The sequence below is a fragment of the Ptychodera flava genome, chromosome 17, assembly GCF_041260155.1.
Source record: "Ptychodera flava strain L36383 chromosome 17, AS_Pfla_20210202, whole genome shotgun sequence".
NCBI classification, from domain to species: domain Eukaryota; kingdom Metazoa; phylum Hemichordata; class Enteropneusta; family Ptychoderidae; genus Ptychodera; species Ptychodera flava.
Window position 1 is genome coordinate 37,886,751 of NC_091944.1, and position 24,642 is coordinate 37,911,392.

Below are 24,642 nucleotides of genomic sequence, written 5' to 3' on the forward strand. Positions count from 1 at the left end.
ATATTTACACCGCAATTTTGAGTCACTGATGTCAATCAATCGACTTTGACTCGTATTAGCATTCAGAACGTATCTATTTTCTTTTTTAAACTTACTACCTACCAGTGTCGAAGTTCCGATGTCTCTTCTGCTGAGTTGCCTATTGATCACACGATGTTTCAAGTCACAGCTCTCGTAGGGCGCGATCAACAACAGGTTCCATAGCTCAGGCTTCATTAGGCCGATTAGCAGATCAGATATTACTTTGAGCTTATTGAAGATGCAGGGAAGCATTAAACTCGATCAATTTTGAAAATTAAACTTGACTGCAAACATATAAGACAGGTTAACTTTGTAATACTGTTTAGTCTAACTTGTTTCGTACATAGTTAACACTTAATATACACTGTGCCATTGTTTGTCATCATTGTCTTTCAGTGCTGTCTCGGACTTCGCAGCCCGGGAATCTCGTGATCTTTCATGTCACTTTACCTTCCTGTACATCGCCTACTGAATCGAAGAGTTCCCTCTAGGGATACCATCTTTGAGGGTGTCCTCTAGTGATGAATGACGCTGATTGTCCAAACGTTTGGTCCATGCGATGGGATACACATTAGGCTAACCCCACCTAACTCCCATTTACAAGCAACTTTTTCTCTAATAGTCCCTCGCTGACTACACAATGTGGCTTGTTCAGTCCTAGCTCATTGAGCTCCTGCAGCCTTGCTCGCTGAGCCAGGCCACACTATTACGCAGCAAGCGATGCGCTGTGAGAAAGTCTACCAAATTTCCAGCTACCATAGAACTCACACATTGATATTTTTCGCTTATATGCCTTCATCCTTTTCCTTTCCATCGTAGTTTTTAGGCGTATCTTCTTTGTAAAAGTTCGTAGAAGGTATATGAAACCGACACTTTTGCACATAACACCACAGTGTGTTGTGCTCCCCTTCATCCGCATGCAGTTATTGTAACACTGGGATACTGAACGTTACATAAACTGGATGAGAAAGTTGAAATAATCTTCTTCAGAAAATCACCAAGACAGCCATAAAATACGACATTGTCATTTCATTGTAACTTTATTAGTTCTGAATGGCATCATGCTCTGAGATACGGGTCACTTTTAGAAAAAAAAGTGGTAGAAGCTGGAAGAAGATACAGCGTTGTTGATCAACTCTCTGTCATCTGCTGTAGAGCAGATCCGCAATGACAAAGTAAAAATTATGGGATGTAATACTTCAGCAGAAGCAGACTAGTGTCTAACACTGACCTGATTATTTATAAGAATAAAAATCTCATAAAACACAAAAAATCAAAACACCATTATACAGCTACTTGGCACAGTAAAGAACACATAACAAACTTTCATTGATATAAAACATTTTACATTCGAAAACTTAAAACCTTACATAACTATAGTGCATAACCGTGCAGTCGTGAAGGAACGCCCAACGGTTTTACCATAGGAAAATCAAGGTAAACGTCGACTGTGTTAATTACCATTTTGGTTCTCAATTTAACAAGGCAACGATAGTGAGTCTGACTCAAGATAAAGTTACGCAATCAATTTTGTTTGGCAGGAATTGCACTTCATGCTGATATATATCCACAACTAGGGAGAAAATGGAAAATGGAGTGATTCAGTGTGAATTGAAATCAGATATAAAAACAAAAATATGACTTGTTTTCCATCAAAATGTTTGAGAATAACAGGCCAGTGTTAAAAGATAATCACAAGTAGTCCGTCCGTCAAAATAAAAAGATTTGTAACTTAGTTTGGAATGCCATAAACATTATAGAGGCAAGATTGGCTTCTTTTGAAAATTGTTGGCAAGCTATTTAAGAAAACAGAATACACTTAATTTGGGTATATTAAGGCAAGTAATAGCGAATAGCTTTAGGAAGGAGCAATACAAATTGTCTAGACATAGGTGTGTACAAACAATAATTGGAACCATACAGAAGAAAAAAATAAGGCAAGTATGTCTAGAACATGCGCCTCGTTGACATGTCATAAACATTATAGAGGCAAGATCGGCTTCTTTTCAGGTATGACTAATGTAATGGGTGCTTTAGAAGCAGAGAATATACGACTTCAATTTAAACAATCGATTCCTATGCTACGGCCTCCATTTGTACCACCTTGAAGATAACCGTAATTCAGTGACATTAGTCAGTTAATGTCAGTTATTTCTTTCGTATAGACATATCATATTGTTGATGAATTAATATGCTGTACAAGTACAAACACACGTAAATGCGTGTTTCAAATATTGATTCTTCACTGTACGTTATATAAAATGGATCAATAAAATCACAGATTTTTTAGCCAAACTGTTAATAAGAATAAGACGGAAAGAAATAAAGAAAACCCTCTTCTTCATTACTAGTACTACTGACATTATAAAACCCAGTCACCTCATACCTGATATTGTTTCACTGAATTGTGTCACAAGAACGTGAAATAAAAAAAATATGAATAATCCCGAACATGCTAGTAGCATAAACTATTCGATTTCCAAAACCTACGGACAACAACGCTACATTTGATTTGAGGCAGAATCTTAGTCTACATGAATGCAAACCTAATGATCTCTAAATATAAACCATACAAGTCTTCTAAGATTCGTTTTCTTCGAATATACTGTCACAAATACGGTTTTGCGACCGTCTGAAAAAATGTGAACGATCACTCCTCTGAACTTATAAAGAAGAACATTGCCTGATTATAAAGGCGGAGGACGATAGACAAAATCACCTATTTCACTGTCTTCCTGTACGTATGTACGTAATCTGTGTGTGTGTTTACTTAAAATCATCCTTAAACCAAACATTGCAAAAAATCTGCTCAAGTCTTCATCATCAACCTTTGGTGTACCTGTGGAGAGGAAGGTAATTTACAGTGAACGTGAAAGTGACATGAAAATATATCAATATGGTTTTGAAATAAAGGTAACTAGTTACTAAGATGCAGCACTGGCACTGGACTGTGAGGATCTCTGTCAATTTCAAATAGAGGCCTGTGAAGCTGATATAAACCGTATTAAACACAGCCAATGGAGACAAAGTCAAGTGAAAATAAGCACATCATTGAATAGTATACATAAAGGAAGGGCGTATACAGATGTCTTGGCAGTTAATTTACATTGAGGAGTGATGTACCGGTCAAACTTTTCATTGAAATACTCTTTTTGACATTTGCATATCAGATTTGTAGCACCTGGTCTGTACGCGTTACTAACAAGCATCAAGTTGCAAGTATGGCGTCATTTGCGGGCGTACATTTACTTGTTCACAGCCAGGCAGTTGTAATAAAAGGCTGGGCAATACACGTGTTTTTCTGCCACGTGTATCTCTGTCGTCAGTATGTGAATATGATATCAAGACATTACATCTGAACTTTGCCTGTGTTTAGCCATGGTAGACTTAGTGTCAAGCTAGTATGGGTTGAGTAGTGGGTTGAGTCTACCAGCCTTGGCTAAAGTCTGTGGACTGGATTTAACTGCAACTACTCCGGTTTAGAGAATTGTTTCCAAGTCAACTGGCCATAGTCGTCGGTTAGCGCTTTAGTCTGTAGTCTTCGGTCAAGTCGACGTACGCGCTCCGTACAGGCAATGGATTGCCAACGGATAGTTCAACGGACTGTCGCATGTAAGTTATTGTCAGTAAGCAGACATCATCCAGTATTTCATGGTAAGTTGTAGAAACTTTACTAGGCTTTTTAACTTATAGTATTTGCTGTCCTCTTCCAGTCAATTTCAGATCAGATTAAATATAGTATTTGACTTCGCGTGTTTCTAACTAAACACAAATACTCCAGCTGCCCTTGCGTTAGTTTGCCTTGGCTTTAATTCTATATTTCGGTCAGGTCTACTCGAAGGCAAACTTGTTATAGATTTGATCATGAAAGTTACCCCACTCACCTAAAACTTATGACCAGACAGACATTATAATGCAGGCAAGAAGTAGGAAAACACTGGCGGTTACTGTCGAACCCGAACCCCCTAAAAACGGAAGCAAAGTCGCATAAATTTTAACTGTGATGAATATACAACACCAAACCACAACGTATACATGCTATAAAATTATAATTTGATCGTCATAACCTTTAATCCTTAAGCCACCACCCGGTCCAACGACAATAATTGTAACACATGGGCCGTCTGCCGAGTTCTTCTGTCGTGTTGGCTGCGTAGCACTACAGACCTGCTACACAGCCAACATAACACAAGAACCCGGCCTATGGCCTGAGAGCGACAATTATTGCAGCTACCATTAGGTCAAGTTGGTTAAAACCAGTCAGGCATAGCATGTCCCGTATGTTACGTTTTAGCAGATTTGAACAATCGAGATACTGTAATAAAACATGGGGGAGTGATAGTGGCTGGAAAATCCGTCGATAGATAAAAGTTGCATGTCTAATAATTATTCATCAAATTTAGTGTAATGTGTGGATATTGTCTTGAATAATTCAAACACACTTTGACCCCTATTGCCGCTGACAATGTTCGCATTATTGATTCAAATAAGACATATCAATCATTAGTGTTGATAAAATCTTTGCACATTCATTTGTGTTTTTGAACAATGTCGTGAACCTTTCTTGAGTCACAATAATGTCAGCTATCTCCTTGCAGTGTTCAAAATTGTCACATGCAACTGAACAATTGTACTTCGTAAAATGAGACAGCTACAATTTACCTGATTTAAAATAAATTACGGTATTTCTATGGTTACAACAAGAATTGTACCTGTATTCAGAACAACGGTGTCACTTCTGTAGATATCACTGATTTCCGGTGTTTGATCGGACTGGCATTTAATGATCGCTCCATAATCCATAGCCACTGGTGTGTACACTAGAGTACTGGTGCTGTTATATGTGCCATCGCGATTGTCGGTGTATGTCTCATCTGGTGAATCCAATTTGGTGTCATCTTTGTACCACTTTACTTCTGATTGAGGGCGCCCTTTACCAACCCTGCACGTGAGTGTCAATTCTTCGCCAACAGGAGCTGATATGTAGGCACCCCTCTCATGACCTACTATGTCGGCTTCATCAACAGGTTCTAACGAAAGAGAACACATTGCCATGGTTTTTATGTGGTTTCTCCTGGAACAATCGGAACTTACGGGTACCGATATGGTAACGTTTGTTGTCATCATAGTATGCAAAAGCGCTCTATATATTTGTGTAATGGTGATCTGATATGAATCACAGGGTTTCTATAGAACTTTATAAATTAGGATGTATCTCTGATATACTGACATGCTGGTATTCAAAAATCAGTAAGGCGAAGAGTTACGCAAAGGTGCAAAAGATGAAAAGATCAAAAACAAATCACACCTATGCTTCACATGAGAAACAAATAAATTACACTGAATGCTAATGAAGTGCGAACAATAGTTGCAATGTTACATATTGTACAATCTTGCTCGATAATATCTGTGCTCCAAGTTCTGCTGTAGAACAAAAACACTAATTCTCACTATTGATGGATAAAATAGAGAACACTTCAAAAGATCAGGCAACCAACAGAGTCTGGTGTCTGTGGTGATAATTTTCAACTGCGTTGTTGATACCTTCAAAGATAAGCTATCCTCAGAAAGGTTGTGTAATAAGTGTAAAGGAACCAAAGATGATTAAAACCATGATGCAATTGAAATACTAATTTTCTTCATCGATGAACACTTCTTCTTTGGAAGATGATGAAGACAGTTGGATTGGTGGGTAATTTTTCACGCCCTCACAAGACAATTTTATTCGATACTTTTTTCTGACGTTCTCAATTACTTTTACTGCTTCCAACTTTATGAATACGAATAGATTTGCAAAATTCCTGACATGTGTCCGTCTTTCAGCTGGGTAGGAAATAGTGCTACAATATACAGTGTGATGGAAAATGAATGAGAATGTACATCACATGACCGCCAGGTGCTTAATAGTTGCTTAGTATGTTCTGGTTATCACGCTTTGAACAGATGAATGATTTGATAATGATTACATTGTTGGCGACTTCAACAATGCCAGGCGCCCTACATGAACCAACAGGTGAAGCAGAATTGGGCCCTTCAACTTAGTATTGCATAGTACGAACAATATTCCACCGCCGGGCCTTGGGTGGAATGTTGCTGGGTGCTGTTCTGTTGAGTTTGGAATTATATTTTGCCACTGGATACCGAATGTGCTCATTTCAGGTCGTTTACTTCTTGAAATGGGTGGTTTGTGCTGGTTTTGCTTGGCTTTGGGTGGTTTCTGGGTCATTTGCCTAGTCTTGAAGTTTAGTAGGCCTATACGCCTGAAAGAAGAGTATGCACTTGCTATTGCTATAAGTTCTCGTGATAGTCAGGTGGCTTTGCAACACAAATCAGCAAGATCGTTACACGAACGACAAAAGTGCGAAATTTCTTACAGAGTTTAGCATATATATGTAGATCAAAAAATCTATTGCTCAAAAACTTTTGGGCCGTCTGGGCCTGATGACGTCATAACTTCAAAATGATCGCCAATATACTGTTAAAAATGTTACAATACTTTTAATTCAGGCATTTTTCAATATTTGTTTGAATAAACTGACAAAAACATCCCAAATTATAAATGAAACAATAATTGATGCAATGTAATTAATATGATGACGTCATATAGCAAAAATGGCCGACTAAATTCTAAATAGCCGCCTTTATATAGCCTGATAACGTTAAACAATGTTAATTTAGCCAGTTTTCAAAGTTTTCAATATTTTATTGCAAATAACTCAAAATTAACGATAAAACAAAATTGATGCAACATCAAGATTATGATGACCAAATGACAACCTAATTAGAAAATGGCCGATCATGAAGTTCACTAAGTACAATAACCCTTTTACGCTGTACCTCAAAATTTGCTCTATCAGGCGCGAGGCGTAGCTTTCTTCGCACGCTGGCACGGACTACAGAATAACCAATGCATTCTCTTTTGACATAATAGGGGCCTATGCCAACAGGTATATTATGAGGTTATTACGAAAATACCGAAAATGATGCACGAGGAAATTAGCGCAGCGTATCGCCCGACGCGACGCGAAGCGGAGGGCGATGCGTGGCGCCAATGTCCGAGTGCATCCTTCGCGGTATTTTCGTAATAACTTAACCTTATTACATGTATTATACATTTTATATTCGTGACTGGGGCATCAAATTGTCAGACTAATGACCGTTTTTCGTGCAATGTCAACAATTTTTCTTCCAATTTATAGCGCAAGTGTGGAGCGCTCGCTTCTGCAAGTTCTGGGTAGTGTGTGCACTACGGAGCGCGCGAGAGACTTGTTCTGGCACTCGTCCAATGCGTCCCTTGAAACTGTTCAACAGTGAACACGTATAGATACAGCCGCGGGGATGGGGCGCCTTGAAACCGTACGTGTTAGGGAACGGGCGTTCAGTACGTTTTTTTTTCAGCGCACGCAATTTTTTATTGTTCTCGATGGTAGATGTATAATAATAATCAGTATGGTACCAAATTTTTTTCTTCAAAATGTAAGATGAACTTGCACCTACTTCATGTTCAGTAGCTACAGGGGCCAGGAGTTGGTCATTTGCATATTGACCATTAAGCAACAAAAACTTCCAAAATTTTATGAAGATTTGGATGAGCTGTGACCTACTTTCCTGTATCTCGACATCTTCAACAATCTGCAACAGGTTTAGACATAAGGTATCTACCCTTGGTAATCACTTTCACGTCAAGGCCAACTCATTAATTATGTACGTGCATACCTAATTTAAGGCTGACAAATAGGGCTAGATAACTTGTTCCTGCTTTTATATGGGGCAGGATGGACCACTACAATCTGAGCTACCTAGGCTAAAAAGTGCTTTTGTTGCAAATTGACACCATTCATGGGCCTCAGTAACGCTGCTTGCACCTTTATTTTGTTCTTTTTGTTTTAGAGAACGCTTTATACGAAATATTTGGAATTCTGTGTACTAAAACACTGTCTCTCAATATAGCCAAATAACCTTTGTATTATGTTAGATTAATGCAAAGAAATGGTACAGAGAGGGTTTTGCCAAAATACAGGGCCAAGGACACATCCATGTATTTGTGTTTTATGAAGTAACAGTCAGAGTGGTAATAAGGTGAAGATGAATTATATTGACAGAAAAGTGTCAAGGTGTAACTTTTTATAACCAGATCAATTATCATTTACTCTTATCAAACATCCAAAGTTAATTTAGTTACTTTAGTTAATTTAGTTTAACGAAAAATACCAACATGGAATCATTTCACCGAAAACTTCGTAAATGATGAACTTATATGCATATTTAATACACATGAATAAATCGGAATGGAAAAATCATGAGAAAAATACGAATCAGCCTCAAGCTACCTTTTAACAGTTTAAGAGATTATGTTTCTAACAGAATGAGAAAACTGGTCTCCCAAAATAGCTCCTGCAAATATTATAGTCTTTTAAATATGTTTGAGTTAGATCATATCCTACTAACCAATTGTGAAGACAATAAATGGCTACAAGGAAAGTAGTTCCAAAGTTTAAAGGTAGAAATTTATCATTTTCACAAACTCAGAATAAAATCACTGAAACCTTTGCCAAGTTAACAAAATTTGAAAGCTGCCAGACTAGAAATTTAGTCTACCTGAGTAAAATTGATAATGATTGAAAGTCTTTTGTCATCCTTAGGCATCTACAAATAGATGTTGAAAGCTGTTGGGGCTATAAGGAAAAATGTTGTTGAGGACATTAAACCGTCTGTAGGAACAATTTAGCATAAATGAAAGCATTTTGACCAGCAACTTGTAATAAAAAATCCCGCATACCAAACTGTCGACTGATGATGATGGACGAAGCACAGTAGTACATTTACATTTGATGTAAATCACTGATGATGGAGCTAAAATATTCAAGATTCAGTAAGTAAAGCACACAAGAATAAATATCAAATGTTAACTTACTGTATACTTCAAGTCTTGTTTCACCAGAATCGTCGATGTCATCCATGTAGAAGTCTACTTTACACACGTAATCACCAGTATCCGATAGCTTCAGACGACTTATTTGCAGATCGGCCTTGTTCCCTACAATAGCCGTCCTTCCAACGAAGTCACCGTACGGTGTTCCAGCATGAGCACCATCCTTTTTAAAAATGAGTACTTCTTCGTCTGTAGCTTCTGATTCGAATTTCCACTCGACAATGTAGCTGTTTGGGTTAGTTGGAGATGGCTCGTAGTCACACTTTAAAGTCACAGTTGAATCAACCAGTCCTTCCTTTTGTGGATCAGTAACTAGATTTAAATCATGATCGCTCTGTCCCATGGACAGCTGAACAGCTGTACGGAGATCAAGAAAATTAAGAATTAAACATGTATACATTGACTATTTTGTGTACATTAGTGTAAATGTCACGTGATATGGATCGGTACCTGGTAATATTAGTTTGACGGAGTGACAGACAGACATGCGGATAGATAAGCTTACTCATAAATCACCGCAAATTCGCTGAATTGAAGAATACATTCAAGCAGCTAACCAAACTGTCCTGTTCCTTTGGTTAACATAAGGAAAAGGTTGATCTACATTTTTCTGAGCAGCCATGGGGTAATGTGCTCTCGTGTTCATAATTAAAACATTTCTCAATTGTAATCTGACCTTTCTCCACTATCGATCCCATGATTTGAAAATACCTACTCCCAGCTACATAACTAGAAAGATTTGTGACAATAATGACACAAAAACCATCCATGAAACTGTTCACATTCAATCAGAGCTGAAGTCAGTTTGACATAAAAATTATGATTCTACCAAACAGGGATTTAAGAGATGGAAATTCGGCGAAGAGTTATAACACAAAAAGAGGGCGAAGTCAGAATTTTCATGCACAGCAAATTTATCACAGGCGAGCTTGCAGCCGATGTAGCCCTGCTGCGAGTTGTCGTCTACAACTTACAATAACAGAATCACTGATTGTCTCCAGATCTCCAGATATGCATTCTTTTACAAAACGTGATTATGGTAGATCTGATTGGGTTTGAATATGATAGGATAATGAACTTTGAATTGAGAAATTGCACAAACGCCTAATTACGACAGCAGAGTTATTTATACAGAAACAAATGAGCAAATAATTTTCAAAATGATAATATGCAAAACTTATCTTACATTCACACAGTCACTTAAATAAAGGCATGGTTACAAAGAGAAATGACAAATTTGAAAGCAATTTGACCAGTGGTATTTGAGAAAATGATGTTCGACCAAAAACGAGAAAATCAACCAAAAGAAACTGCACTATGTAAAACGTCCTCACCGTATTAAAAGGTTCAGTCATCCTGAGTGACCTGTATATGTATATATATACACAATATGAAAGATCTGAGAAGAAGAGCAAAGTTGACGGAGGACGACAGGCAGGTGCAGCCAACGGAGCTATTCATCGAAAAAGCTATTCCAGGAGCAATTTTTGAGGGCAGGGGAAATTTTAATTTTGCTAGGGCAGGGGACATGTTTTTAGGTGGTAGGGGAGCAAATTTTAGTTTTTTTTGTAGGGCAGGGCGGATATCGGTTGATTGTCCCGGGGACAGGGCTTGGCGAAAAACGTTTTGAGGGGAATTGTTTCCAGGGCAGGGGAAATTGGCAAGTTTTTTTTCGCCACAGGTTATCTGACTTGTTGTGTCAGAAGATGATCTAACCAAAAATGAGAAAGTTTGCCGAAATTATTTCATTGTTTCAAGACTAATTTACATTTGGACTACCTTCTCATTTGGACCACACTATTTCATTTGGACTACTATTTCATTTGGACTACTATTTCATTTGGACTACTCTTTCATTTGGAACACTGTTTCAGTAACTAAATTACCATTTGAAATCCAGGATGTAGCTACAAACCAAAGATTGAAGTGAACACGTAGCAGTTCTCAATTTTGTGGATATATACACACAAACATATATAATTACACTCTCATAGATACATAGATACGTATGCATGCATAGCTACGTACGTACGTAGATGCATACATACTAGAGATAGATAGATTGGTAGATAGATAGATGCATGCATGCATACATACATACATACATACATACATACATACATACATACATACATACATACATACATACATACACACATACACACATACATACATACATACATACATACATACATACATACATACAAGGAAAAGCACAGGATTCGAACTGTAATCCATAAATATAGTAGAATGGGATGTAAAATAGAGAGTTGAAACTTTCCTCAAATTTGATCCGAACTGATTATTTCAAAATATGAAATGTAAACACTAATTTCAGAGAAAGATTTTTTAGCTAAGGTGAGAAATTTATTCTCAAGAATTTTAACATGCATCTCGACCATCGTCTGTCAAAGTTATCAGGCAAGTGCTTCAGAGAAGATGACGGAACACAAAATGAAAAAACACTGTCAATGACACTGGGTTACCATTGGATCAAAACTAATGTATTGAGACATAAGCATCTAACAAATTGGTTGTTGAATTTCACAGAGGAAGATTATTGGCCAAACTTAATGCCAGATAGGAACTTGATATGATCAATTCTGTTGCGAAAAACTATCTATCGGTAATTCTCATGAATAAACGACTGCTCATTGAAAAATTGTCCAAAACGTTCTGCAAAAAATATAAAACTCAGATATGCATGTAGCCATTTAATAATACCCAATATTTTGGCCTCTCCGGAAAGTAATTTTAGCATATTTGCATTTAGATCACGTGAACAAGATGGCTGATTCTGGTTTTGTTGATTTAGCATGTGTATAATATCTAAGGAATGGATGGACCATATGTGCTGCATTTAATGATGATTTTTATGATTTAATCTGACATCAAAGAACTGTTCAAATTTATATTTCCCGCAAGCATACTTTAACCTCAGGGCTGCAGATGTTGATGCCTTCACATACTATGTACTGAAATCGACTAATTTTGACGTTAAGTATTCATAGCAAACTCATCCCAACTGTAAATGAATAGAACAACGGGGCATGGACATAAATAGATAGTAGACATAAATAGATAAATGCAGAAAGCAATGGTTGGAACTTCGAGTTGCTATCCAACATCACCCAAACTTAAGTAATGAGGGCCTGTTATGAACTACAAGGCTTTTTTTTGATAATATCCTATCATGGCATTTCTTCAACAATGGAATGATCTTGTTCCATGAATGTTTACAACTCAGAAATATTTCTAAATTATAAATACTATAAGCCACAAGTCATAAAAAAAAGAAAGGCTGCATGACGTCACGCGTGACAATGGTGCTAGGATGTCTATTTTCGTTTTTCAAGACAGAATTTTATCGAATGTGAGGGTCAAAAGGCCCTTGTCTATGAAAAGACATGCATTTTGATAGAAAGAGATTGAATATTTAAGGAAAAACTAAAACACGACTGAAAAGGGCGGAAAACTTTATTTTGCTTTCAAAAAGTGCTAAAACTTAACATACGCAGGCCCTTTGTATAAACTGCAAGGTTTCTCAGGTAAGTTTATAAGAGTGACATGTATGTATGGAGTACAGACACGCACAGAAAACAACACCAACACAAATTGAAGGACCAGGCAGAAAAAACGTAAATGTTCTAAAAATATGGAAAGTTTTAATGACGTCATAAAATAAACGGACCTCGTACATGAAACACTGCCATCAACTAGAGTGTACAAATTTGGAACTTGATTGCAGAGCCCTATATATTTAATCCTTTGAGTGCTGTAATTATTTTCACTAAATTTTAGGAGAACATTTACCACTTTTTGTGAATTGTTCTGTAATTCTTGTTACAATTTTGGACTATATGGACATCACTATTCAATGGATACAGCTTTTGATCAAAATTTTTGGTAAATGCGAAAAAGTAATTGTCTGGATTTCAAAAAAATTGTCTGTGTTTAAATTTCATAAGGCGACAAAAATTGACTTTGGCACTCAAAGGATTGAAACGTCCACTTTACTGTAACTTAAGAAAATAAAACCATTAACATGAGTTGTACAACTTGAATACATTTGCTTTCTACATTACGCAAGCTTGTTAATATTCTAGAAATCCCTTACAGATTACACCTATCAGGAAGTCCTTGTATCCTCCTTTCTCTTTTTTCAGTCTCTGTCTACATTTGTGTATATATGTGTGTATTTCTTTTTCTGAAATTTATCTAAACAACTATCGAAACAGAAAGATATTCACTATATCTATGTTTACTCTAACCAAAACTAGAACACGTAACTTTTGACTAAAATGACTCGGAATGGTTCAAAAAGCAAAATGCAACGTCAATGAATTCACGTCTTGAGCTGAATATAATGAAGTCACAGTAATAGTAATACATTTTCAAAAGCTGAAACAATTAAAGTTCGGCAGTTCTATTATCTACGTATAGAAGCAAAGGAAATAAAGTAATGTACAATCTCTGTTTATGCTATGTGCAAGTTATCAATAAATTGTTTTTTGCTGGTTTGTCCATGGGATCCACTTCAAAGCGGAAAACTGCTACATCCATGCTCACTTCACCTTCCACTATATCATGGCAAACTAAAATAACGGTATAGAAATATGAATTTTAACAGCCCTTTACTGCTAGTCATCGTATTTGGCATACTATGTAGCTGTTTTATTTTTAAAAACACGCAATACATATCTAGATAAAAAAATTCTCTCTCATTTTGGGTTTGGAGCATATTTCTCATAAATGGAAATATGATTATGATTAATAGTATTGCCGTTTGATATGTTACAATACAATGACAGAAATTAAATATTCTTGACTTGAAAATCTGCCGAACATGGAATGTTGTCCAGTGAATTTAGCATTCTGAAAAACAGTCAAACCATCCTAAGAACCTTTGATGGTTGGATTGATTCTTCGTAATAAAGTTATGATTCTCAGAATCACTTTTAAATCACGGTGGGTTCACATGATGGGACCATTTCATACTTTTCATTCCTGTTGATGTCTCTTAACAATAAGTTGTGATTTCGTTTTCTAGAAATGTTTGTTCCCCTCATTGACATTTTGCTGATTTGCATAACAAAGACTTGCAGTATCAGGAGAGCTGGGAGGAGGTTGTGCGTCCATATTACCTTCATAATTTCTGTACAGCGATGACAAGGAAGCTCAGAATAAAGGCTACAATGCTGACAGTTGTCGTGGAAGCACCGGCTGTGAAAATAGATTGCAAAATAGAACAATGTCAATGATCAGAACGAGAACAAATATTTCATGTTTCTTTCTTGCGGATGTAATAACCCAGACAAGTTTATCCATTAACTATTCACCGTTTCCTGATGACCAATTTTTATGAAATGATGAGTTGACTTTCTTTATTGTCCTTGACCACAACTATCCGAGCATCTATGGTTTGTTAAACAGGTCTGAAGCAACATTACACATTTCCAATGTCCTAATCAAATCTTACTTGACGTACACAAGTACATAAAGCAAACTTTGTGACATACCTGTATTGATGAAGATCTGGTCGTACTCAAAACGATATTGTATCCTTGGTGATTGATCCGACTGACATTTCAAAATCTTATTATGGTCTTCTCTCTTGGAAACATATCTGTAGGTGGACGTTGTGTCATATGTGCCATCCCTATTATCAACCACACTTTCACTGCCACCACTGATGAGTTGGTTGTCGAAATACCACATGAGTTTGGCTTGTGGTCGTCCTCTGTAACTTTTACAAGTCAAATCCAATGTTCTGCCTGGTTTTACGTAGACGTAAGATCCGGTGTAGTACTCCAAGATGTCCACTCTCTGAACAACCGCTGAAATCAATGTTATTCAAAGTGATTATTACTAATAGCAATGAAAAAATACATCGTTGTAAAATATTACCGGTGCCAAAGATGTGCTGTGCTGAAGAGTAAATGGCATAACTTCAGAAGTTGGCGGTTGAATTGATGAGGGAGTGGGGTTATTGAGTGTTCGGGATGGCGTGGGGGGTCCTTTTTTAAGTGCTGGTTGTTTTGCCAGCTACAGGTAACATGTTTTTAACCGGCGCTCATCAAAAATACACATTAAATCTTAAAAACTTACGCAAACATTGGTAAAATATCGGTTAGTGTAGTAACACTGTGTTTGCTTCCAACCAATCGCATAGTTTATCTGGATATTATAAATTGGGGACAGGAGCAGTTTACATGATAGCGCCCTCTAACTTTTGATCACCCCTATGCTACATAATCTGTATAAAAACTTTGAGATAGGCTCGACTCAAACTGAGTTGATCAACGCAGTGTAAACAAGCAACCGATAAAGCTCAATTGTGATAAAAATAATATTTTATATCCCGATCCGTTATTCAGTAATTCATAGAGCGTATTCAATGCTAACACGTTGAAGTTACAAGTCAGAAACTTCGATCTGTACGTCCTTTAGGAGGAATGAATCAGTACATTGTGTAAGACAAGTGAAACAGCAGTTCTAATGATTCAAATGTATAAATAGATGGTTTGACTTAGAAAAATGGGGAAATTTGCCCTTATAAATGTATCCAGGCAAATAACGTCGCAATTTCCGTTCATTACAGTGAGTTTCTATGGTAACCAACAAACAACACTGATAGCTAGTAGACAACCGGTTTCGGGGGCGTTCTGTCAAAAACCAGAAAATTGAGCTAAACATATACATGTCTGTTTCATCATAATTTGCACATGTGTGAATTTGGTAAACATGATGTAAATATATGCTCATATAATTAACATTTTGAGAAATATGAATGGATTCGTCCAAAAGCATCTACAGATGAAATGTCAAAGGCTGTGAACAAACGGTTTAAGAGATCTTTTACCGAAAACACGAGGGAAAATCATACAAATATGTTATTTCACAATCATTATAATAATGGTTTCGAACCCGCAGTGGTCTGTGATTACAAGTTCCACATACTATGAACACTCAGAGTTACAGACCTTCCCATTCAAATTAATGTTACCTACTAAGTTTCGAGGATCTCACAAGGAACAGAAGAAGACGAAGACAGAATACTCACCATATACTTCCAATCTTGTCGATGCGGAACCTTGGTCATTGATGACGTAATAGTTGACCTCACAAACGAAGTCGCCTACATCAGTGAGTTTGACTTTACTGATACGGAGATCTCCCCTGGATCCACTAACAGTGGCTCGTCCTGCAAACTGGCCGTAAGCCGTGCTTGAACCGCTACCTTCATGAACGTAAATTATCTCATTGCTCGTCGAAGCATACTCTCCGCTGAATTTCCAAGTAATGGCATACTGATTACCGCCCCCACTCGGCGGAGAAAACTGGCATTTAAGAGTGACTGTTTCGTCCTGCAAAGCCTCATGCAGCGCGTCCGTTGTAACACTCAACCCATATGCAGTGTGGACAACTACAAACAAACAAACCAAAATGCATTATGGGAGGGTACGTACCGGTGATTATCACGTCAAGTCACAATTGTTTTGGTGTGTCTCACAACTTAACCTCGTAAACCCAGTATCTTTAAAGCTTGCCTTCACATGTATATAGTTTACACGTGTTAACTACATGTCTTAACAAATGTAATCGTCAAATTTGAATATCTGCAAGTCTAATTGACACAGAAATGTCTACTTTTTGCAAACTCATTACATTGCATATTTTGTACGACATAACAGAATAGCGATGTAGTCGACTTTTAGGTGACAACCTCTAAAATGATCCATTGTAATTGTCACTGATTGATGTGCACACATTCTGTCACACTTGACGTTCCCAGCCCAAACGTATTTTGGTTTGTTGCCAACGAAGGGATAAAGAAGGACAAGCACGCTGTGCGATAGCGTACTCGCAGACACTCACGCATTCTGTATGTTCAGAGCAAAATGATCAGCTTCGGAAAAAAGTTTCGCATATTTGCACGACAACACATAAACTTATGCTTCAAGAATAATGTCTCCTGATACGTCTTGGTCGCTAAATAAGGAATTAAAAAAATGTACAGCTTTTGTTATGATGCCATCGATTCTAGCTCAATTGACAATAAAACTGTAAGCTTACGAGTTCTGATAGATTTAAGACCGATGAAACATAGGAACTGGTACAACACCGGTGCATGCACCACTAACAATATTGAAAATATAGCATGAGCATTTCGCGTTCATCTATCAGCCTAATTTTTACTTCAACTGCCAATAATTCTATTTATATCAATACAATTTACGAATTATCATGAAATTTCCATAAGGGTTCGCCTTAGTACAAGACAAACAGTCTATGATCTTAATGGTCATAAATTTTATCATATTAAGGTCAACTACAGACTTGGTCACGGTGACTCAGAACTGGTACATACCTAAAGTGACTCAGAGAATGGAAGTGCTGCAATAGAGTGGGCGATGTTAGCATGGTAATTTATTGTTTTTCTGGAATTTCTAGCATGTTGTTTGATGTGATTTTGGTCGGATACTGGTATTGCATGGTACAATGCCCACACTTTGTCTGGGTCTGTGATTGTATAGGCTATACGTTTCCACTTGTTGACTGTGGGTCTCAATCGGTTTATCAATATTGCGGCTTCAAATACTGTAACCTACGGTACCCGTGAACACAAAGCTAACTTGCCAAAAAGACCATATCAGCCAAATAAACCGCTCCAAGACGAGCGTGAATCTTACAAGTTTCATACACTCTATTGCAGGATTGTCGAGGTGTGTTATCACCATATTCGCTATGGCAAACTCCAGGGTCAGTATATGTCGACGTAGCCACTACGAATAAAGACACTGTCGTAGTTTATGAGGTTGCCACTGAAACTGACTAAACAACACGGTCATGGTGGAGTTGAAAAGTTGTTTCATATCCTATTTTAGGCAATACCTTGTCCTTGTTTTATTACATTAAATTAGAAGTGTATGTGCGTTTTTGCTGATGGTGAAAAATGTGTCTATGACTCTAAGCTTATCATGTAGACATGGTTTGTTTGCAAAATCTTTGTTGTCAGAACAGTGGCGAATGTAGTCATGCAAGGAGACTCTGGAAGATGTGTATTTAATAAACCAAGTTATCCTCGTCAGGCAGACTTATATTTGATAACAGCATGAACTGCCCTGATAATATTACAACCAACTTTGACCCAAGCAAACGGCTGCCGCTGCCGGCAGATCGTCTATGTAGCCGACACGAACACGAACTGTCTGATACCGGCTACCAAATACTATGAAAAGTAGTATAGAATGAGCTACAAAATCACTATAAGTTTTAAGTTGCAGGTAGAATAAGCCTGTTACTTTGTATAAAATACTGTAAAATAGTAGAAAGTGAGCAACAAACTGAAAGTTAGTAGAGGCGACCTTAAACTTGTTCACTACGCATATCATTGTCGGCTACATGGACTGTGTGCCAGCGGAGGCACGCTCTTAGACGTTGCCTAAGTTTTACCTTCCTACGAAGTATGGAATAAACCATTCAAGATGTTTTAGTTGATCTATTTTTCTGAACATTTCCTACGTATACTGGAAGTCAAACAACTCTACGAATGTAGGTTTTTAGAAAGATGGCGGAAAAATAGTTTTCAACTGCGTCAGACTCAATCCCTCTTTATACCGAGGAGGTCACCCAATCAGTAATCCATATTTACTAATGATACACTGTTCAGCGTATCGTCGACACAAACATGAGGCCTAGAAACTGACTACGTCATCAACAAGGCCAGACGTCACCTGGTACGGCAAATTTTTGGACCCTGACCCGTACTTGCTGCATCAGGTCATGCGGTATAGTGAGATTCCCTAGTTGCATTGAAATAGCTAGATGTTGGATGTTGAGGGTTAAAATCATGGGCAAGTTTGTATGGAAACTCATCCTCAACCTTTAAGATAATGAAATATACCGTTCAAACAACAGCAGAGGGAAAACCGGATTCCATGTATTCCTACATATACAGTACTTGATTTTCAAGCTCTTGCACGTTCACGATCGATTTCGTTGTATTTCTGTTGAAAACTTTGTGTAGTTTTGAATCCTTCGGGAAATGGCTTTCCCGATTTTGGTTTTTACACTTTCCACGCTCACGCAAAAACAATCTGACAAATTGTTCACTCTATTTTACATCCATGCTATGAAAATCATGTCTAATCTTACCGAAACAAAGTCAAGGCTAATAGCAAAGAATGTTTAGAATTTTATTGTATATACAAGAACAAACAATTAAAGATATTACGGACAATCCCAACAAGAGAGAGAGACAGTTGTTATTCCGATGTAACACAGAAATGCATTTTTTCTAACAGAGAAACTATTCATGATAATGCTTAGAGAAGTCAATCCTGTTAAACATGCATTCTCATTTCCTCTTCAAATGCCGACATGAAACCAACTTTTACTTGACGAACTTCCAAACCACCACCAGAAGTGGTATGGCCAAACTTGAATATAATAATGAACATATGAACCTTCGAAGCAAATTTTCTCCCCATGTCACATTCTTGATGTTGATGCTATCGTTGTAGATTGTATGTTCGTTTATAAACCCTTTGATAAGAGAGGCAAATTTCTTTTCTTCATTGTACTCATGTTGGCTACTTATAATAACATGCCGATCATATTTTTAAAGTGGCGTTCACTCAAAATTTCTTTCGCTGGCACGGAATACACTTTTATTAAGATTTTCCTTCCTAGTATGGTGAAACTTTGATCACAGGTCGCGATCAAAATGTTTCGACAGCCTTTAGCTTTTTGAAGATAGCCAAGAATCATCTCGAGTAATTAATTGCATCAAATATTTGGCGCTAGATTGATGTAAGGTTGCGATAGTGTCTAATCAACACTGCTCAGTGGCCTGAAAAATCTTTGTATAATTGCTTTTACATTATCGAAATAGTCATCCTTGTAAAAAAACTGAACTCTTTACTTTGAAGTGAATATTTCTAATGTTCCCATGTACTTATAATCTCCCTACAAACCTTTTAGATCGTCAGTTCAACTGTCTCTGTCATGACAATGAAATATTCTTGCTGTTATAATAAACGTCAAAGGTGCAAAGATGTTAGACTCTCACAGTCCCTTGCTGGCTACACACTGTGGCTAGTGTAGCCTAGCTAAGTGATCTATGCCTCTCTTGATTCGCCAGCTCGCTGAACCGGCTAGACCAGCATTTTGCTGAGCCATGACACATTAGTGTGTTGCCAGGGAGGAAATATGAGAGAGTCTAAGGTGCATGTGTATGCTTCTGAGACGATGAACTTCTCAACTATTGCGAACGATTTCCAATGCCAACCGTGACCGGTAGATTTTGTCCGGCCTGATACAGAAAATACTTTGCTGGGAACGGTTCATTATTAACCTCACTATCTCCCCAGCCCACCCACCCTTCGTGATTACGTAGACTAGCCCTAGCCCACCCACCCTTCGTGATTACGTAGACTAGCCCTATCCCACCCACCCTTCGTGATTACGTAGACTAGCCCTAGCCCACCCACCCTTCGTGATTACGTAGACTAGCCCCAGCCCACCCACCCTTCGTGATTACGTAGACTAGCCCTAGCCCATCCACCCTTTTTGATTACGTAGACTACCTCATTGAGCAAGTATTTCAATTCCGACTATTAAAAGGTGGGTAACAGGGGGCAAACCTTCAAGGCTGGCTGACATTCTATGCAGCTATTAAAGAAAGACAAGATATCAGTCGATATAGATATTTTTCTGTCAATTGAGCAAACATTAGTTTTTGCAATTGGTTGGTACAAATATCATTGGACCATTTAGTCCCTAGATTTCATCTGATCAACTAATCAGCTTATGCATTCAATATTTAATTGGATATTTATGAAAATTTCTCAATTGTCACAATCGAGAAATGACTTAAGTTGCAAAATATTGCAATATTGTAAATTAAAATAGGACATGAGATGTAATATACCACCTAGGCAATACGGGTCAAGTCGACCTAGTTAGGTCATCACATGGACTGATTAATCTACAGCGTTTTCCAAAAAAATAGGGAACCGTCTTTGTCTGGTATTAAGTTTAACAAACAAACAAATAATTTATTTCGTAAAATAAGCGACCTATATCAAGTGATATCTTGCTACTCAGATCTTCCAAAGGAAACATTTATGACATTATACTTACTCCTATGTTGTTCAATAATATTCAGAACACGCTTAACACTGACTATTTTAAAGTGTGCGTTAATAACGATATGGCTCGGGGAAACCCAAATTATTCATAGAGCCTAAAATTAAATATGAAAACAAATGAAACAGCGGTTCCACAGATATTTATCAAAACATAAAGCCGACTTTTAATTAAAATGAAAAAATTGTCACTAGAAATTACACATGCGTATGCGAAGTTTACTAATTGTATATCTGTAAATGAAGTCGCCTCTAGGATCATACTGACAAACTGTGGAAGCGATCTGGGCAACAGTTTGAGACAATAGTGACTTCGGAACCAAAAATGAGAAAATTGACTGAATAATTGTTTGTCGGTGTCAGCGTTTGAAATCCTCTGAAATACGTCATTCCTTGGAACACACTTGTGAAATTTGTAAGTGACCATCCACGAAGTTTCTGAGACAATGTTTTGATAAAACATGAGAAAATTCAAATTTTCTAATTTTTGACCAAACATATCAAAATGTGCCCACCAAACCTTTTGCTTATAAGGGTTCTCATCGAGAATTTTCAAGCCAAATGTAAAGTTATCTGCGAAAACAGTTTTTCACTTAAATTGACAAATTGATGATTATTGAACTATTGGAAATCATCTTTCACACAGGATAATTAGATTAAGTTGTAAGTTGGACAAGTAGGTAGCAATGACAGACATCCATTTGGTTTATAAGCTCAATATCGTTTGTTGCTGACTACATCAGGTATTTTTTGTAAAGTCAAGTTTCAACAACTCGACTGATATATTCTTCAATTATAAATTTTCATTATTAGTACCGAGTCGTGTACAGTTAGCCACATTTCTGGTGATGCATACCATCCTGTCAACCCTGACGAAGATATTTGCAGTCACTTGTCATAATTTTGGAAAAACGAACAGTACACCAAACTGACCTCTCGATGTCGTCTGTGCAAACAACACTGTCCCCGACCTGAGAAGACGCCTTTGTCTATACATATCTACTTCGAACTTTAATCTTGCAGTTATGTTTAATATTTACCTGAGCTCATCTAACAAGGGGGTGGCAAGTTACTTACATAGAGCAAATCTAACAATAATTAACTTTCAACGAACTGCATGGTACCATTCGCTGAGATTACCTGCGAACTAAACTATGATGTAATGGCAAAGTCGATACCAAAAGAAGTCAATAAGTCTAGTAATATGTAACATTTTCTGAAGGTTAGTTCGCCCACGCGGCCATCCCCATCTGTAACGCTATGTCAGATGGATGTGACGTCATTTGACTGTTATTAAAAGTCGCAAACGTAGACAACGTGCCTTGATGAATGCCGGCTTCCGATGCAAGAGAGATAATCACAAAGTGCCTAACTGGTATCTTTCACGTGGTCAACGGACAAATATTGATTGTCTTTCAACTGATTCTCTCAAAAGAGAAGCAATGTATTTCCTTTTGAAATTGTAAAGAAACTTCACTCCATGATATACTTCATCTAATACTAACATGGGGATGTTTTGCTCTCGTTTCTTCACAACACTCACTGATCAAACTGTCGTACATCAAAATGTACCCACAGTTGTAAGACACTATCTTTCATGTGATTTACGATCTAAACCTTGTTATTTGTTCAAAGTTACGGGGTTACCTGCCAGTTAAGATAAAATTTTGGTCGTGTAGGTCAAACTTGGACATTTCTGTCAGGAATTCCTACATTGTAATGAACAAAAAACTGCATCCCTGTTTCAGATATATTATCTCCTTATCTGTAGCACATCTCACGATTGTGTTCTTTCTCGAATTCATTAAAACCTCTATCAGATATCTGTTTGTCGAACAACACCACCACGCCACAGGATGCATCGCCATGTTGTACGGGAGAGATATTTATCACAGTCACGTTGGTTATTAATTAAACTCATCCTTTTTATCTAGTAGGTGAATAATTTACCATCCAACATAACTCATCAAGGACGCCATTGTAACAAGTAAAAATTTCAAACTGAATTGAAACACACAATATAACGGTTATAAACATTAAAATCTTCAAAATACTGCACAGCATTGTACCATGGTCTTTTCTAGATGATGTGCCTATTACTCCTTTGAATTATGTTGTGATTTCAGGACAAGATAACTGAACTTAAACATATTTAGATACCGACAATTTCCGCGCCTCTTTTTCACCAACCTAACGGCCAACCTTAACAGGTGACACGACCAGGAATAAGTAGACAGTTATGGGTAGAATGGGTAGACAGTTTTGTTACATATCAAAATAACAGACTAAACTGTTATCGATTTATCAATTCGGAAACATAAAATTGTAGAAATCTTTTGTGAAATGTACTCGTTGCTGCTGGACAACGCTAATGCTGGTGCAGGAAGCTTGATCTTTATGCATGTTATCAGTTGAACAAAATCTTAATAAACGCTAAACCGGCAAGAATTATGCTGTTAAAATTGATGATAAGCAAAAAAAAAACTCTTACCTGTTGAAAGAAGGAAAATCACAAGTAACCTGGGCATCTTGGTCTAGAAATTTTGTTGTAAAGCGTTACCGTGCAATACCATCAACGGGAACTGATCGACTTGTGCAGTTAATACGTTATGACAAAGTGGTTAGAAGTATCAATCCGCAACGGATTGTCATAAAATAGTCCCTATCTATTGATTGGTCGCTACACAGGAGTAGTGACGCTACCACTCAGTGTGCAGATGCACAGGATGACACATGTACAAAATGTACAGTAAATCAGAACCAGTGATCTTCATGATGTCGGAAAAAATCCACAGGTGCTGATCAGATCATATGTACATGATTATCCTTTTGTCGTCATACTGTCCATTACGTGTCCATCTCTGCCTGAAGAGGACGAGGATCTCATTCTTGTGTTATTCTGATCACAGTCTGTGCTCTGATTAACCTTGGATGGATTTAAAACAAACTGAGACACGCATACCTGGGAAGTGGAAGGATTTTACACCTCTGAGGTGATGTCTTTCTGTGTGTAAATTACAGGACTGCATTGCATTGTTCTGCTATATCGGGAATCGCAGTTTGTGAAAGTATTATTGAAGTACGAAAGCGATGCTGTTGTCCTAGTGTGCAGTCAAGAAGTCACTATCATCAGTTATTTTTGAATAATTGAACATCATGTCAGATCCGACTGTCCGACCGTTTATCTGTCCCACAGTCTCGACTGATTTATATTCTTGTCTAGAATCACTTCAAATTTATTTCTGAAACTTCACCTTGGTGTGAATGTGATAACAAATTCCCCCGTAACTTGGTTTGTATTCGACCTGTGCTTCTTTGTTGAAAATTGTCACTTGTATTTAAAAGTGTACATGGTTTTTACCTTCCTTCGATTCTGTTGTTTTTGTAGGTTTATGTGTGTGCTTCGATACCAAGCCAGACATGGATCTGTACCATATGTTCTTTACTGAAGAGTTTAGATCTGTTTGGGCATGAATCTTAACTTCACAACCATTTACTATCAAGCGTAAGAATTCTTCAGATCGTCATATCGCTAAA

The 24,642-nt window shown here is 37.4% G+C and overlaps 1 protein-coding gene across 2 annotated transcripts; it reads right to left on the reverse strand.

Moving 5' to 3' along the window:
• Nucleotides 1-1,038: 1,038 nt before the first annotated feature.
• Nucleotides 1,039-24,019, reverse strand: LOC139116260 (CD276 antigen-like). 2 transcript variants are annotated; one of them, XM_070678851.1, is made up of 5 exons: nt 23,597-23,736; nt 8,936-9,310; nt 4,734-5,051; nt 3,906-3,986; nt 1,039-2,860 (listed from the first exon to the last, which is right to left on the reverse strand). In XM_070678851.1, exons 1-4 carry the CDS (start codon nt 23,631-23,633, stop codon nt 3,913-3,915), a joined length of 804 nt encoding a protein of 267 aa, XP_070534952.1. In that variant the 5' UTR covers nt 23,634-23,736; the 3' UTR covers nt 1,039-2,860; nt 3,906-3,912. The 2 variants fall into 2 exon arrangements, with proteins under 2 accessions (XP_070534952.1, XP_070534954.1); XM_070678853.1 differs by lacking the exons at nt 1,039-2,860; nt 3,906-3,986; nt 4,734-5,051; nt 8,936-9,310 and adding exons at nt 12,597-14,176; nt 14,473-14,790; nt 16,017-16,379 and having other exon boundaries at nt 23,597-24,019.
• Nucleotides 24,020-24,642: the final 623 nt, after the last annotated feature.

Coding starts and splice junctions, on each gene's coding strand:
- LOC139116260 (XM_070678851.1), bottom strand. CDS start 23,633: ATGCCCAGGTTACTTGTGATTTTCCTTCTTTCAACAG. Junction 5,052..8,935: donor AACAAGACTTGAAGTATACA/GTAAGTTAACAT, acceptor CTCTTTCGTTAG/AACCTGTTGATGAAGCCGAC. Junction 3,987..4,733: donor CACCGTTGTTCTGAATACAG/GTACAATTCTTG, acceptor TTCCGTTTTTAG/GGGGTTCGGGTTCGACAGTA.